Here is a 16,407-nt window from a genome sequence, read left to right as displayed (position 1 = left end):
ACTATTTTATAAAAAAAAATAAAAGATTAAAAAACGTCTTTTTTTCTTTAAAGAATCGACTTTTTGTTTGTTTTCTTGCTGGTCAGTGTGATTTTACTGATCAATATCTATAATTTCACAAAGCAGGGAAAATCTGTAAAATAACAGTAAATTGTTTTTTTTTAAAAATAGTTAAAAACTGCTGAAAATAACATTCTTTTTTTTTTTGCTGACATTTTCTAAAAATTAAAGAACTCTGCAATACCAGTACTTCCCTGTGCAATATATATGCAACCACTGTCTATTTTACTTATTGCTGTAGTTACAGTTGACCTCAAATTTACTCATACCCTCCCATTAAAGAAGGAAAAAACAGCTGGCACTGAAATTGACAAAAGTAACAATAAATAAAACATTAATGGAAACCATGACTTTGCTTTTGAATTGTGGTTTAACATAAATATAAAAAAACCCCCAAAAAAAACAAGCAAACAAGCATAATGGGACCCGTAAACTCATACTTTGTTGAACAACCCTTTGAGGCAATCACTGCAATTGTTTTCTGTAACTCTCAATCAGACTTCTGCACCTGTTGACAGGTTTTTTGATTTTGGCCTACGGCTCATCAGCAAAGTGCTCTAATTGTTCTTTTTTTTTAATCATTCTTTTCCACCACAATTCAACAACAATGTCTTATTTCACTAAATTATAATTTCTCATTTTTTAAAAATTTGTTATTACATTTTTCAGTTTCTAGTTATCTGAGTGACTATTGTGAATTTTGCCTTTTCTTTAATGGAAGGATATGAATAAAGTTGAGGACGACTATATATTGTGAATTGTTATATTTAGCGCCTTATGTATAGTTACTGTTTATTTTACTTTTTACTGATTTTTCTGAGTTTTTCTTTTTGCTTTAACACTGCTTATGTCTCCTGTTGGGAATTGTTCTATCTTTTCTTATTACTGGGCCTACAAGGTGCTTATATAATGCACTCACAGGGGGCATTTTTCTGAGAACTTTTGCTTTTAATACTTTCAGTGCAGCATTTTTATTTTTTTTATGACTTGTAACAGTAATGGATGTGAATGCTTTCTCCACCTCTGCATTCTCCTGTGTCCCCTCTGGAACACTGAATGTATTTTCTCCAAACTTTATTAAAAATCCTCTACTGCTGTGAATCCTTTCCCTGTCGCCAGGTGGCGCCCGCGGGCTACGGTGTAATTAGTGCAGATTCCTAATCAAGTGTGCGGATCTTCAAGTGGCTGCTGGCTGCGCTCGGCTCGGCTCGGCTCGGCTCGGCTCTGCGGTGTGTCCACAGAGGAGCAGCGGACGATGCAAAGGTTGACCGGACTGTGGCCGTTTGTGAGCAGCGAGGAGGCTCTGCAGAGACTGAAGGTAAGACGAGCAGAGAAACGTGTCGCCGTTTGTAGCTGAAGCGTGTTTTCTGTTTCGGCCTGAATGTGGGGTTTTATCGGGTTCGGCAGGGAGGTAAAGCAGTTCATGAACTCTGTGACCCGCGTAGACAGACACGTTTTTCAGCCGGTGGATGGCGCCTCGTGTCTTCTCTGGAAACTGGGACGGCGCTGGTGTGCAGCTGTGCAGTGGAGCCGACAAGGGGCGCCAGAGCGGCGTGTCTGTTCACCTTTTTTTGGGACCACAGCACCACCTCCCAATGTGAGCTCAAGCCAGTGTGTAACTTGCAGTTTTAAAAGTATATTCCTTCCAAAATACTGCTCTCTGCCCAAGCACTTATAGTTTTAGTAGTTTATTCTACCCAAATACTACTTTCTGGCCAACTACGTACAGTTTTAAAAGTTTGTTCCACCAACTAATGAGATGAGTTTAAAAGTTTATTCCTCCCAAAATACTACTTTCTGTTTAAGTACTTGTAGTTTTAATGGTTTATTTTACCCAAAACTGCTTTCTAAGAAACATGTTACAATTTTCCAGGTTTGTTCCACTCAAACACTACTTTCTGTCCAAGTACTTGTAGTTTTAATGGTTTATTCTACCCAAAACTACTCTCTAAGAAACAAGTTACACTTTTCCAGATTTGTTCTACTTAAATACTACTTTCTGTCCAAGCACTTGTAGTTTTAAAGGTTTATTCCACCCAAGTAGTCCTTTCTCAGAAATGAGTTACAGTTCTAAAGGTTTATCCCATTTAAAACTCTACTTTCTGTCCAAGTACTTACAGTTTTAAAGATTTATTTCACCCAAATACTACCTTCTGGCTAAATACGTATAGTTTTAAAAGTTTATTCCACCAACTGACAAGATGGGTTTAAAGGTTTATTCCTCCCAACATTCTGCCTTTACTTTTGCTAAGTACTTGTAGTTTTAATGGTTTATTCTATCTAAATACTGATTTCTAATAAACAAGTTGCTGTGTTCCAGGTTTGTTTCACTCAAATACTACTTCCTGTCCAAGTACTTGCAGTTTTAAAGTTGTATTTCACCTAAATAGGGCTTTCTAACCAGGTACTTGCAGTTTTAAAGTTTTTTTTCCAACCCAGATACTACTTTCTGTGAAAGTACTTACAGTTTTAATGGTTTATTCCACTCAAATAGTCCTTTCTAAGGTACAGTTTACAGTTTTCAAGGTTTATTTCACTCAAAATACTACTTTCTACCTAAGGGCTTATCACTTTAAAGACTCATTCCACCCAGATAGAACTTTTCTAACTAATGAGATAGTTTTAAAGGTTTATTCAACCTAAACAGTACTTTGTAACTACAAAGTTCTGGTTTTACATTTTCTGTCCCAAGTTTTTATAGTTAAAAGTTTATTCCCACAAATACAACCTTTTGTGGAAATACTTCTACGTTTAAAGTTTTTTTTCCACCCACAAACGGTACTTTCTAAGGTACAAGTTACAATTTCAAGGTTTATTTCACCCCAAATACCACTTTCTAACTAACGAGATGGGTTTTAAAGGTTTATTTCACCTAAAACAATACTTTCTATCTAAGTATTTGTATTTTTTAAAGGTTTATTTGACTCAAACAGTACTTTCTAACAAGTAAGTTCTAGGTTTTACATTTTGTGTACAAGTATAAATAATTTTAAATATGTATTTCACCTGGAATACTGTTTTCTGCCCAAGTATTTATAGTTTTAATGTTTTTTAATTACATTTTTTCTAACCAAATAGTATTTTCTAGGTAACAGGTTATAGTTTTAAAAGTTTATTTCACCTAAATAGTACTCTTGGTCCAAGTACTTGTTGTTTGAAATGCTTATTTAACCCAAAATGCTACTTTTTTCCAAATGCATTTAATATTTAATGTTTTTTTCACCCAAGTACTGCTTTCTAACCAACAAGTTATAATATTAAAGGTTTATTCCAACCAAATAGTACTTTCTGACCAGCCAGGTATGTTTTTTGCGGTATGTTTTCCATCAAAATATTACTTTCTGTCCAAGTACTTTTTGTTTTAAGTGCTTGACACTAAACAAATTTTTGTTCTAAAGGTTTATCACGTTGTTAATGATTCTCTTATTCATGCAATTACCCAATCAGTGAACATGTGGCGACAGGTACAGGTGAAGTTCCTGTAGCTTCAGATAACCTTCAAATATCAGAACAGGGAGTAAATGGGACGTTGGTGGATTTTGAACCTGCAGGGATTTTCACCACAACACAAAGTTTATTTAAGACGGAAACGCCTTGTTGGTGGTAGAGGTCAGAATGGGTGGAGCTGACAGAAAGGCTGCAGTAGCTCACATTATAATCAACCTTGAGGTGGATTGGCTGCTGCAGCAGAGAGCAGAGATGTAATTGCAGGGTCTGACGGCAGGGTCAGGCTGCTGCTCATAGTGCAAAGGTTTGGGGAATGTTTTGTTGGATACTTGGGGCCCTTTAATACCAACAACATGCTTTGAAGACCTATTGTTGCTGACCGCGTGCTTCGTGTCATGGCGACAGATTACCTTTGTCTAATAGCTTTTCCAGCAGGACAATGAATTCAATGGCTGCCCCAGTCACTAGATCTGAACTAATAGAACGGGAGATTTTCAGCATGAATGTGCAACTGCAGAAATGATATAATGAATTGTGTTAACATGGGCCGCAATCTCAGAAGAAGGTGTCCATGACACCAAGAACTGAAGATGTTTGAGTGCAGAGTCAGTGTGGTATTCCTAAAAGAGTGCTCCCTCAGTGTATGCACACTCATCTAGTTATCATGCAATAAATCTGACGTTGTGAAAGCTGTAATGTTTTAGGGATGTACAGCTTCCACTTTGTGGTCACTTTGAAGGCTGTAGTCTGTTTTGTGCTTTTAAAATGGTGTTTCTGGTGTTTCGTCCATCCCTTTTCTGTGAGTAATGTAAGTATTTAGTTGACTTTGAAAGAGTGATGATTTATAACATTCAGCTTGTGTTTTCTCTGAGGATTGTCATTTTTTAAGACCTCTCAGTAAATGTAAGGGATTTTAACATCTCCACTTTGATACAGCTCACATGTGCAGGGGTTAACAGGGAGCCCCTGACCAGTAAGGCTGGGGGTCACAGATCAGACTGCAGACAGTAGAAACAGGGACGATTTCTTCAGTCGAAAGTAGTTTCAGTATGACCTGTACACATTGTGTTCTGTAGATGTAAATTGTTGTATGTTGCCGCTGAATTTTTTAACTAAAAAAAAAAACTAAATTCCATTTACCTTTGTTGTATTCGTGTCTGAATCTGATGGCTCAAAATAAATCTGTAAAACTATACTTTTCTTAATATATTCCTTCATGAGTTTAAAAATTTGGATGAAAATGCATTTTAAATGGATTTGCAGAAAAACAGAGTTCACCAGTGAAGCTTTGTAAAGTCCCAAGGGACAACATAACATTCCCAATATACAGGCTTGTATGTAAATACATTGCAGTGACAGACCACTGTTTTTTATTCCTACTGATTTTATTTGATATGATTAATATTTGGATTTAATTTATGCTTCATGAAACACAGAGTTCTGCCACACAACATTCCATATACAGTTGTGAACAAAGTTTTCCATGCACTTGTAAAGACCATATGGCCTTCTTGAATTTTCAATGACTTCTATGTCTCTTAGTTTTTTATGATGAGATGATTGAAACACATGCATCTTTGTCACAAAAACTAAATTTATATATATATGTATTAACATACATTTATCATAGGTCTTCTGGAAATGGCAAAATCTGCTAAACCTTTGCACTGATCCAACTTCAGTATCTGCTATTACTTAAAAACTTTATTTTTGTTATCAGGGCAACTGTCTATTGCAATATTAATTTGACTTAAGTGATTAGATCAGTTCTGTTTGTACAATAATTTCACTAATGAAAACATCTAAGAAGCTAAACTGAGTGCTTCCTAAAATAATCCTTTGTTCCAATAATTTCACTGTAGATACTGCAAATGTGCACACAACGGTTATGTTTGCTTGTAGGAATAAGTTTAGGTTAATAAGGCTACGTCTGATCATAGTGAGATGTCAGAAGGTATAAATATTTGCTGAAAGTACTTTGGAAGTTAAACTGAACTGTGTTACTCTGCAGTGAGTGGTGTTTGTAATGTTCAGTGTGTGGTGGACAAACTAATAGCTTGATGTACAGTAACGCAGTGTGATTCAGCTGCTCTGTAGCTACAGCCACTAAAATCAAGTCACAGCTGCATCTCGACCTCTTTAAAACAATGTCAAGAAGGTAGAGTTTATTAAAGGGCTGTTATTTGGGATATTTTGTCACTTTTAAACAGTTACAGTATTTAACAAATAGAACAAATGTTCTTCTTTGCTGTACGACTTTTCTGTCTGCAGCAGCTCAGTGAAGAAACTTTGTCTGGTCAACCGGCCCTGTCAGGTCAGGCTGAGTTTATTACTTGCATTGATAACACACAAACTGATATCTTGCCAATTATTTACTATATCTAAGTGACAAAGCACTGTAGATCAAGTAGGCCATTTCTCTGGTCACACACAGAAATGGCTGCTACCAACAGAAAAACACATACAAATCTTGAGCAGTTATTCCAGATTATGCTTTTTTAAATTGTTCATATTAGTTCAAATTGTTGAAACCCACCGGTGGATTTAAAAGGCATGTTGTCTTTAAAAAGACCACCAAATTAACATAATTTATCAGAGCCACAAACTGTAAACACAGAGAGAATCATCAGATTTTCAACTTTCTGACTGGTTCTTGAACTATGTGTGGCCGGCTGTTCCAATTAAAAAGCTAAGCTTAAATTAGTGATATTTCATCAAAACCACTTCATTCTATGTGTCTGTTTAAAAATGTGAAAAAATAAAACACATAGACTCACCAGATTTGTAAAAAAAAAAATAAAAAAATTAAAATAAATAAATAAATCAACGCAACTGAGGAGCCATGACTGAGTCAGCTGCAGCTAACAGTTATGTGACAGAAATTCAGGTTGTGTTTACACAGAGCGGAGAGAAGACAAACATGCAAATACATTCAACATATAACTTGTTAAATCTCTATAGCATGTGGCGCCACCATTTTTTCCCGTTTTGGTAACACCTGGGGGCACTTGGAAAAATGGTGAACACCATTTTTCTCATTTTTAATGAAATGAATAATTGAAGAAACTCTTGTTTATGTGTGTGTGTGTGTGTGTGTGTGTGTGTGATTTATGGCATTTTAACGGTGTCATACTGCACTGCAAGACATTTCTGAGTTCTCTCTCCTTCTTGTCATGGTTGTGTTGTTTCCATAGAGGTGCAGGACTTTATGTTGCAGTGAAAAATAAGCTTACAGTGAAGAAAACCGTGACAGGAGTCAAAAAATGCCCAGAAACTGCTGAGAGTTCAGAGTTCAGTTAACTGCAAACAACACATCACTCATGGGCTCATCAGTATTTCTGTCTGAAACGCTGTGGAATTGATGCATAAAGCATAAAATCAAAGGAGAACAATAACTAAAAACAGTGATGTGCTGAGGTGATCCGTTAGTTTTCACCGCTCAGTGTTTTTTCTCCTCTGGGACAGCCGGAGATGGGATGCCGTTAGAGTATAAAGATGCAAGTGGAATCACATGTGGCTCCAGAAATAGGGTTTTTAAACCTGCAGTAGTCGAGGATTTCTCAGCCTGGATGCCTGATTGCTCAGTTTCCCCTTGAGAGCAGTGTCACTTCCTCATGCTGCTTATTGAAGTAACGAGGAAAAACCTCCCGTGTTTATGTCCGATTAGTCTCTCATTCATCAAAGACAGCTCTTCATGTTTTCCGTCTCCACAGTCTCTATCATGAAGAATCATGAAGTTACACAAGACTGAAGGCCTCTGTGATCGTTTAGAGAATCGTTTGCATGGTAAGCAGACCAGATAACAAACTGATGCTGAGCTCAACAAATACAATTAAAATTTAGTGTCATTTTTATCCTGTGTACTTCTGAAGCAGACTCCTGTTCACTGCACAGATTTACATGGCAGTAGACTTGCATTAATGATTGATGCACATGCGTGAACAATGGTCTCTTGAACAGCAGCGATGGAATTAAAGCTGCTGCTGAAGTGCAAAGCAAGTACAAGGATGTGTTTCAAAACTGTGTTCAAAAGAAAGGTGAGATCTAGGAAATGCCATGTTATTTGAAAAATAATCCATGTGTTGCGGATGAAAAAGATGAATGTTTGTTTGCACTGCAGTCATGTGCGAGGTGTCCCTGAGGTTTGAAAACAGGATAACGGCTACTTTAAGAGTTTCGTCCTATGCCAAATTTTCTCAGGCTGATTTTCTACCTCTTTGTTGTTGCACTTTTCTCCCAGCAGAGCAGTAAGTCAGTAGCTCCGGAAAAAGGAATAAAACACTGAGATTGTACAACAGGAACACCTTGTGTCTGTGCTCTGCCCGCCTGGAATGCTGTAAGGGCAGAAACAGAGAAGGAGGCGAGGGAGTGAGGATTGGCAGGAAAAAAAAAAAAAAAAGCCAACCACTAATGCATTGTTCAGTACATGTCTTGTCTGGTGAGTTGCGACATGTCTGTCACGCCTATATCTGTCTTTGGACTTGATAAAAGGCTTCCGGTATTCAAACTAGGTGCAGTATGGGCGACTCAAGACCAGTAGTAGTTTAAAGACGGTGGTTTACTTTTGAATGCGCGTGATTTCAGGCAGCTTCCAGGTTTTCTAAAACACATGGGTTATTCTGTCTTAAATCATCAGGGCCCTTTTGCTCGACTATCTCTGATGAACATTTTTTTAAATTCATAAACTGTTAATATTTATAATCATGTCTGTGAAAGTTTTGATTGGATATACCAAACACTTTCCGTTGACTCCCTTCAGCAGTTTTTTTTTTTTTCCACACATTGAAATTTGCTTCTGTTTGAACAGCAATATCTCAGGAACTAATGAAGATACAAGCCTGGAATTTCTCCTGTTATTTCTCATCATGCCATTGATTCAGGATCTGCAATGTCGTACAAGTAGGACAAGGCCCAGATTGGAATGCTGCCTGATTCCGGATCGGCCCAGATTGGAATTCCATTCTCGGTCGGCCTAAGATAGAATTCCAACCTGGCCGGGCCTGGAATGGAATCTTCATTTTTTTTCCTGCCGATTCTGATTATTCCAAGATTCTGATCTTGGCCAGCAAGCCAAATTCCATAGATATATGTAATAAAGGCTAGATGTCTTAAGGCGGCTTTTTGAACAGGATCACCCTTCGGCCATCTTGATACGGGGAAGCTCTCTGGCGGAACCTGTGGTATATGAAGGAAGGTGTGTGATCTGTACAAATGTAAATACTCTTACATCGCTGAAATCTTGATGGATTTACAAACAGTTTGGTTTCTTACAAACGTTGCCACCACCCAGTCCTCTCTGCACCCGACCCCTCTGATTCCCTCTGCGGGTGGTGGGTCCACAGGAAGGCGGGCCCACGTCGACCTTTCGGGCTGTGCCCGGCCGGGCCCCGTGGGCAGAGGCCCTACCACCAGGCGCTCGCATACGGGCCTCAACCCCAGGCCTGGCTCCAGGGTGGGGCCCCGGCTGCGCCATACCGGGCGACGTCTCTTTCCTTGGTGTCATCCTTGTCATAGAAGTTTTTGAACTGCCCTTTGTCTGTCCCGTCACCTAGGACCTGTTTGCCTTGGGTGACCCTACCAGGGGCATGAAGCCCCAGACAACATAGCTCCTAGGGTCATTCGGGCACAGAAACTCCTCCACCACGATAAGGTGGCAGTTCGAGGGGGTTTCCCTCTGAAGAGAGTAAATGTACTTACTATTGTTACTTTCCACTGTTGGCGTGCTGCCTTTTTGCCTTTGGGTGATCAGCATTGGAAGCAGAGAAATTCATTTTAAAACCATGAGCTCATTATCCATCAACCACCCTCAGATTTGTTCTGTGATGTGGGAGAAAATGTCAGGTCCCACCATTTTCTGCTTCAGGGATGGAGCTTGCATCACCCCGCTTTCAGTGTGATGACATTTATGAAGAGAAATGTCAGAATTGTTTAGAGGAGAAGGAAGGAGGGTTTGGACTTGTTGCAGAGAGATGTTTGGTCATGCTTGTCTTGTGAGTGACTTCCATGGAAACAGGAGGGCTGGTAAAATAGTAACAGCCATCTAAAGGAGGGTTGTTTGCAGCAGGGATGTGTGAGTCAGCTTCGGAGGCTGACGGCTGCCCTCCACTGAGGGCCATTCTGCAGCCGGGATACTCCCTGAGCCACTGGGCCTGCCCCATGCCCAAAAACAGAGGTGCTGTCGTGCCCACTGTTCAACCACAGACACACACACATGAATGTACTAACTTTTATTTCCATGGTGAGGATACACAGGCACTGACATCTTTTCCACTGCATCAGAACTTGATTGGACCTGTGGTCCCAATAACTCCACCCCGAAGAAATAAATATAAGAGCAGAATCGGTTTGCGTGTCAGACTTTCGCGATGACTTATTCTGTCATTCTCTGGGATTATAACATGAGAGCTTTGTGGACTTTTTCCTGCTTGGCTTCATCAGATAAGCTCAGTGACAGGTTATTTTTCTGCCATCACAACTCTGCTGTAAGGTGAAGAATGATTTCTATGTGCTCTCGTTTGATTGCTGTGTGTTTGCCAAGGTCACCTCTTTTTGTAAAACTGGAACAGAAATTCTCCTCTCATGTGTTTGCCTTGGGGTCGCCGGCACAGCCATTTTCAGCACAGAAAAGTGGGCTAAGAGTGTATTCTTCACAGCGACGGGGAGGAGCGGGGCGCCATCCACACATTCACACACTTCCACCCACCTGGGAGCTGCTCAGTATCATCGGTGTCACTGCGCTTTATTGACAGGCCACTTGCACCAGCCGCTGAGGTCAGGTTGACTGCGAGAGCTCTGTCTGAGCGGGAGGAAGAGATAGGGCCGCTGCAGAGGGAGATAAAGCTCAGCAGCTGCTTTGTGTGCACACTCAGCCTGCAGACTCCTCCTCGCCGCCTGCCCTTTTTCCCGGAGCTCCCGCCCCCCCCTCTCTCCCTCTCCAGCAGTAGCTACATGTGCAGAGCGCGACAGCAAGGAAAGCAGTTCAGGGCATGAGCCAAAGGCGCACACACCCACCAGCCGAGACTGCATAATTCAACGGATCCTCTGCTATACGCTTGTCTGGGGCACGGACTCACAGCAGCTCACACAGATCAACTTCCAGGAAAGGTCCTACACTCTCACATTTAGTCCCTTCAGTGGGCTGAAGTTGAGGCTCTCGCACAGCTAAGGTAAGCTTCAGAGAGTTTTCTCAGACTCCTGTGAGATTTTTGTGGCATTTTATGGCGCTTGTTTAACTTGTTCAGGTGGCTCATTTTGGAGAGGAGCAACTTTGAAAAGTTCATTTTAATGCCTGCTGTTACTGAACATCACAGCAGCACCTGTTAATGCTTTTTGGCAGCTTAAACGGATGCTTCGTTTATTCAGTCAGTCCAGAGAGTGTTTCTGTGCTCCTGTGGGCGTGTGCACGCTTCCCACCCACATGGGCGTGCATGTCTTTGCAGTTACTTTTGGTTATGGGCGGTGAGGGGATGGATAGCAAAGTTTGGTGCGTCCACTGGAATAAAATTTGGTTTTTCCCGCCTTTTACCGGGAAAAGCCTGTTTTGAGGCTTTTAGGTGGAGCAGCTGCTGAGTAGTGAAATAGCTGTTCATCACACCTGTTTGTCCACAGTTACAGATTACAGTGCTGGTACAATACTGTTTAAAAGATGTTTCATAAGAGTGAGTCTTTGCTTAAATTCCTTTAAAACATCCAGAAAATGCACCTTTTGCTTTTTCCCTTCCATTTTTGGGTTATCATGTTAGAAAATCTGAGCTGCATCTTGAGCAACAGAAGCTCCAGTCACCACACAGCTAAACAGTCCTACAGTGAATGCATATCCTTGTGGGGGCATCCTGTAACATTTGCTTATATTATGAGTCAACACTTTGGCATTCAATTCAGTTCTGTTGCAAGTGGTTGTGGGTGAGACGATCACAGCAGAACAGGCTGATCTCAAAGGAGTTAAAGCAATTAGAAGCTTTTCTTTTGTGATTGGCTTCCATTTCTGGCAAAACTCTGCGGAGGGCAGAGAGGGAGGGATATGTGTTTATTTGTTTTGCAGCTGCATAAATTTAGGAGTCATTAGGAAAGAGTTTAATTGTCTTGTGAGTAAGCAGGTTTTGGGAAATATGCTGAGCAAGAAGTGTAAAGTGGCTTAAAAACGCCTCCAGCAACTCGGTGGTTCAAAGGACAGCAAGGTGGATGTTATCACAGTGTGCAGTGAAAATATCAGTGTGAATGAGGAATGTTATCAGGAGCACTACAAGCCGGAAGGAGGGCGTGAAATCTGTGACTCTGTATTTTAGAAAATAACAGTGGTTTCCTCCAAAAAGCATCAGAAGTACTAAGAAAAAAAGCTTTAAATGAAATTTTATAAATGTGCTTGCTGGCTGTGGGAAAAGCCTCCTGCTTTGAACGCAGCTCAGGCAAGAGCGACTGGAATGCAACATTGGAACATTTCTTCGGCATAATCTCTATTAAAGTTTAACTTGTGATTTGGTGCACTGTATTTCCAGGGAAGGCAGCCCAGATACTTAACCCTTCTTCTTTCCTCACCCACAGCCAGTGACTCACCCCGTCTGCACCTCTTGCTGAGCTAGCATTACCATGGCAACCCCAGGCCAAAGGCGTTCCGGTCGCGGTACTACCTCCATCTCTCCAGCCCGCCTCACCCGGCTGCAGGAGAAAGAGGAGCTGGGCAACCTCAATGACCGGCTGGCGCAGTACATCGACAAGGTGCGCTTCCTGGAGGCGGAGAATGCTGGGCTGCGGTTGCGCATCACTGAGACCGAGACCTTGACCGAACAAAATCAGACAGGGATAAAGGCGGCCTATGAGACGGAGCTGGCCGACGCCCGCAAGACCCTGGACCAGGTGGCCAGGGAGCGAGCACGCCTGCAGCTGGAGCTGAGCAAGATCAGGGACGAGCACAAGGAACTCAAAGCCAGGTAGGGGGTGCATCGGAGAGAAGCTACTTCAGTCCAGTGGATGTGACTGCATATACAGATTTATATATTATATGGGTTACTGTATGTTATTTGAGACAGCAGGGTTGCTGCACTATTTTAGACCCAAAACTGAATTCTGTAACATATGTTGCTGAATTTTGAGAATTTTACATTTTCACGTAATCTTGTAATGTCCCCCTCAAAAAACTTCCAAAAAAGACATTTTAGGCATTCAGTATCTCCAGAAATATAACTGGCACAATTAGTTTTTCACAATTAGTTTGGTGTGGACACAGACGCGTTTGATTTATCAAAAAGGGAGTTTTTTGGCTTCCTGTCTGATCTGAGTTATTCCATATTTAACATGGGCCAATACCTGTTATCATTTTCCTTGATCATCTGCAGCAGCGGTCCCCAACCTTTTTTGCACTACGGACCGGTTTTACGCAAGAATTTTTTCTATGGACCGTGATTGCACACATAACTAAAAAATAATCTTTTTTTCTATTAAAAAATTTCGGCTTCGTTAAATGGCCGGGCATGAAAACTGACAGTCAAGTGCGGAAAACAACCATAGACCGAAGTGACGGGAAGACAAGCTAGTACTTTTTCAAAATAGAACACCCTGTGGACTGCGCTGGAAATATAAATAAAACAATGAAACTTTTTTTTTTCTTTCTGTGCGGCCCGGTACCAAATGACCCATTGCCCAGAACCGGTCTGCGTCCCAGTGGTTGGGGACCACTGATCTGCAGTATTCAAGCATTGCAAATTAGCTGCAGTGCTTGAATGCACCACCAGGTGAAGCCTCTTGCTGCTTTATACTGTACTATAGACTTCTGTGTTGACAAAAAGAGTGCATTGTGTGAGTGTGGCAAGTAAAGGGGCACCATGACAAAGTCTTTTCTGAGGCTTAATGACATACTTACAAAGCGTGGTTGCTAATTCAAACCAGATGTAAATAAAACTGCAACAGTGTATCTGACCGACAAACAAAATAGTTACGTGCATGGCTTGTTTTGTGTACTTGTGTGACAAGGGAAGTAAACGAACATCTACCAAAGATATCAATAAATTTGACTTTGCTCTGGCCTTCTCGTGACAGCTGTAGAATGAATGGCTCCTACAGAAGATTCTTAATTATTGGCCCTTGAAAATGCAAAATTTTCACGAGTGTGGTATTTGGGTCCCAGAAAGTACCGGAAATGTGTGTGTGTGTGTGTGTGTGTGTATATATATATGTATCATTTTTTGTTCCTTCAGCTGATAACGCTATCATTATACATGATGTTGCTGTAGCACATCAACCAGCATAGGTTTGTTATCATGCCATCATACATGTGTTTTCTTAGCATTAGTTAAGGTGGCGTTGCATCAGAATACCTGAACATGCTGTCATGTTGCATTTTGTGCTGCTGCTGTGCCTCCAACTCACGCCCAGTGTTGTTCTGAGCAGCTGATGTGGTGCAACACCCTATTCATCTTCCAGGAATGCGGTGCCGATTGTGGAACCAGACCCGACATTAGTGCCTCAGATGACATTCCTGGCGGTTAGGTTTATGCAAGTCGTTAGTTTGCGAGCGCAGTTGTGTCACTTCAGGCCTCCGGGGCAGTTGGAAACAGCACACCTCCGAACAAACAGACTCCACCTTCCACACACAGCCTCCTCTGTTGAGGTGGAATGACTGCGCTGATGGAAGAGTGTCTTTCATTGCAGGCAGTGACATGATTCACAGTTCAAAGCACCATTTGATTACTTCGTGTAATATTGCGTTACTGACGGAAGCAGAAAGGGAGAAGTTTATCAATTAACTCTCTGAACACCAAGCGGGTTCTTGCTCTTGCGCACCTGTGTTGAAACAGCACAATCATGACCACAGGTAACGATATTTCAGACATATCTTCAGCGCTGTATGACACAGAATGATGGCAATCATAGAATCACAGAAAATACCAAAAAGTTGAATTTCTTGATTAATTATTTTACAAAAAAACATAAACCTAGAATCAACGTTTTAAGTGCCCACAGGTGGTATAAATACTGGGGAAGAAGATATTTTACTACTTGTGTTTTTTTGCTTGTCTCTGTATAGGTCTTCTTTCTGCTTTGTGCACACACAGCCTACAGTTCAACCAAAAAGTTCCTGAATTTTTGTCAGTAATTGGTTCTTGGTTGCCCTAAAAATTGCAAACGGTTAATTTTAGGAAAGTTCTTAAAATAGACTTTGAGGATAAAGACATTATGATCAAATATTCAGATGTTCAGCTTAGATTTGGTTGTTTTTACAAGCACTTTTGAAAATGTAAATATCTGCCAATTCTTCCTGTTTGCACAGTTTCTTGTGCCAATAAATAGTGTAATTTGAGGGATTTAAAGAAAAGGAAACAAAAGATGCCATGTTTTGGTGTTTGGAGGGTTAATTTACTGATTTAGATTTAGATTTAAAACTGAGGCATTTCAATGATGCTCTGAAAATAACCTTTTGAGTAACGAATTACTACACTGAAGTTACTTGAAAAACACGTGGGATAATTATGTTTGATGGTGCAGTAAACCATAGTAAAGTTTGAATGAGCCATTGAAAAAAAGCAAACATTTTACAGTATCATTGGAGAAGATGAACGGTTAATATTTTACTTGGAAAGCCTCACAAAAATCACCTTTCAGCAAACTTGGCAGTGGTGTTTGTGTGTGTGTGTCTGTGTCTGTGTCTGTGGTGTGTGTGGTGTGTGTGTGTGTGTGTGTGTGGTGTGTGGTGTGTGTGTCTTCAGGTGCTGTACGCTTCTCGCCTCTCACCTGAGGAATGTTGTGATTCGTCTCACGAGCAGGTCGGCAGTTGATTGTGTGCTGTGAATGTATGCAGATCAGACTGCTGCCGTAGGCCTCAGCCAGTGGTGGCTTCTGAGGAATGTGTTAACGTCTTGGCGAAGTGCATTTGGGGTTAGAGGGGTCTGACAAAGTGAAACTGCTAAATATAGCCGGCTTGTGTTTCCATATGTGCTCATTTACAGGGTGCAGGAATTTTTTTCTTTTTTTCAACACACCTTTAAGAAATTGCATTCTTTTCAGTGCATATGTTCTTATGTGGCCACAGGTGTTACCAATAACAAATTAACAATTTCACCATGCTGGATGTAACTTCCAACAACTTGGTCCTGTGTATACAGTTTCTGAGCCATGCTGCATATATTTTATTTATCAAGTATGTTTTATTTTTCTCTCAATCTCTTTTGTGGCTTCCTCTTTGCTTTGTGGAAACACTGCCTGCAGCTCAACCTAAAACTCTCACAGCTGAATCCATCATATTTTGTCAGTTGTGCAGATTTTTATTTTTTGTTTTTATTTTTTTGGCAGTTAACAATAAATAAATTAATGAGACGGATAATAAGATTTTGAGGAAATATCCTGATTTTAGACTTTGATTCGATCAACTTTACCTACGTAATTATGCATCGCAAATGATTTATTCAAGGAGGCTGGCAATCTGATGATATTCTTCTGTTTTTACACTTTCTGGCTCTGAGAAATTGTGGAACTGTGACTTTTTTTTGAAAGAAAACATGCCACTTGTGGATTTTGGGATTTAATGGGTAACTCTTGTCCTTAATCTGCAAAACATATGTTTGGGAGACACGACTAATGTGAGCAAAACTCAGTGAAAGCTACTGCCTTCTTTCACCGGTGAATAAAACATTTTCAAATCCTGTATGAAATGGGCCTTTAATGTGGCTCAACTGTGCGCTTCAGCTATGTTGACTTCTTTTCCCGAGCTCATCAGTTTGTAAATTTGCACATGCTGCAGGTGGCCGAGGATAAAACGCCGCATGTAATGTGCAGGTGTTGAGAGAAGAGTATTATTTTCACAGCATCCACCATGTTGCTGTGCTTCTTGTAATTCTGCAGCTACTTGTCCCCCACAGCTATATTGTTTTCCACAGGAAGCAGCCCTTTTGATGCATGTGTGCTGGAACA

At 40.7% G+C, this 16,407-nt stretch overlaps 1 protein-coding gene across 1 annotated transcript in view; it reads left to right on the top strand.

The window, feature by feature from the left end:
- Positions 1 to 10,430: 10,430 nt before the first annotated feature.
- The window catches only part of lmna (lamin A), a 49,679-nt gene continuing 43,702 nt past the window's right edge, over positions 10,431 to 16,407 (top strand). The window contains exons 1-2 of the mRNA XM_008288682.1: positions 10,431 to 10,673; positions 12,049 to 12,434. Coding sequence (XP_008286904.1) covers positions 12,094 to 12,434 — 341 coding nt within the window. The 5' untranslated portion in view covers positions 10,431 to 10,673; positions 12,049 to 12,093. The remainder of the gene's footprint in view (positions 10,674 to 12,048; positions 12,435 to 16,407) is intronic.

The sequence above is a fragment of the Stegastes partitus genome, unplaced genomic scaffold (genome assembly GCF_000690725.1).
Source record: "Stegastes partitus isolate 25-593 unplaced genomic scaffold, Stegastes_partitus-1.0.2 Scaffold570, whole genome shotgun sequence".
Taxonomy (NCBI): domain Eukaryota; kingdom Metazoa; phylum Chordata; class Actinopteri; family Pomacentridae; genus Stegastes; species Stegastes partitus.
Note: the sequence above shows the minus strand (reverse complement) of the source record. Positions and strands in the feature narration are given on the sequence as shown.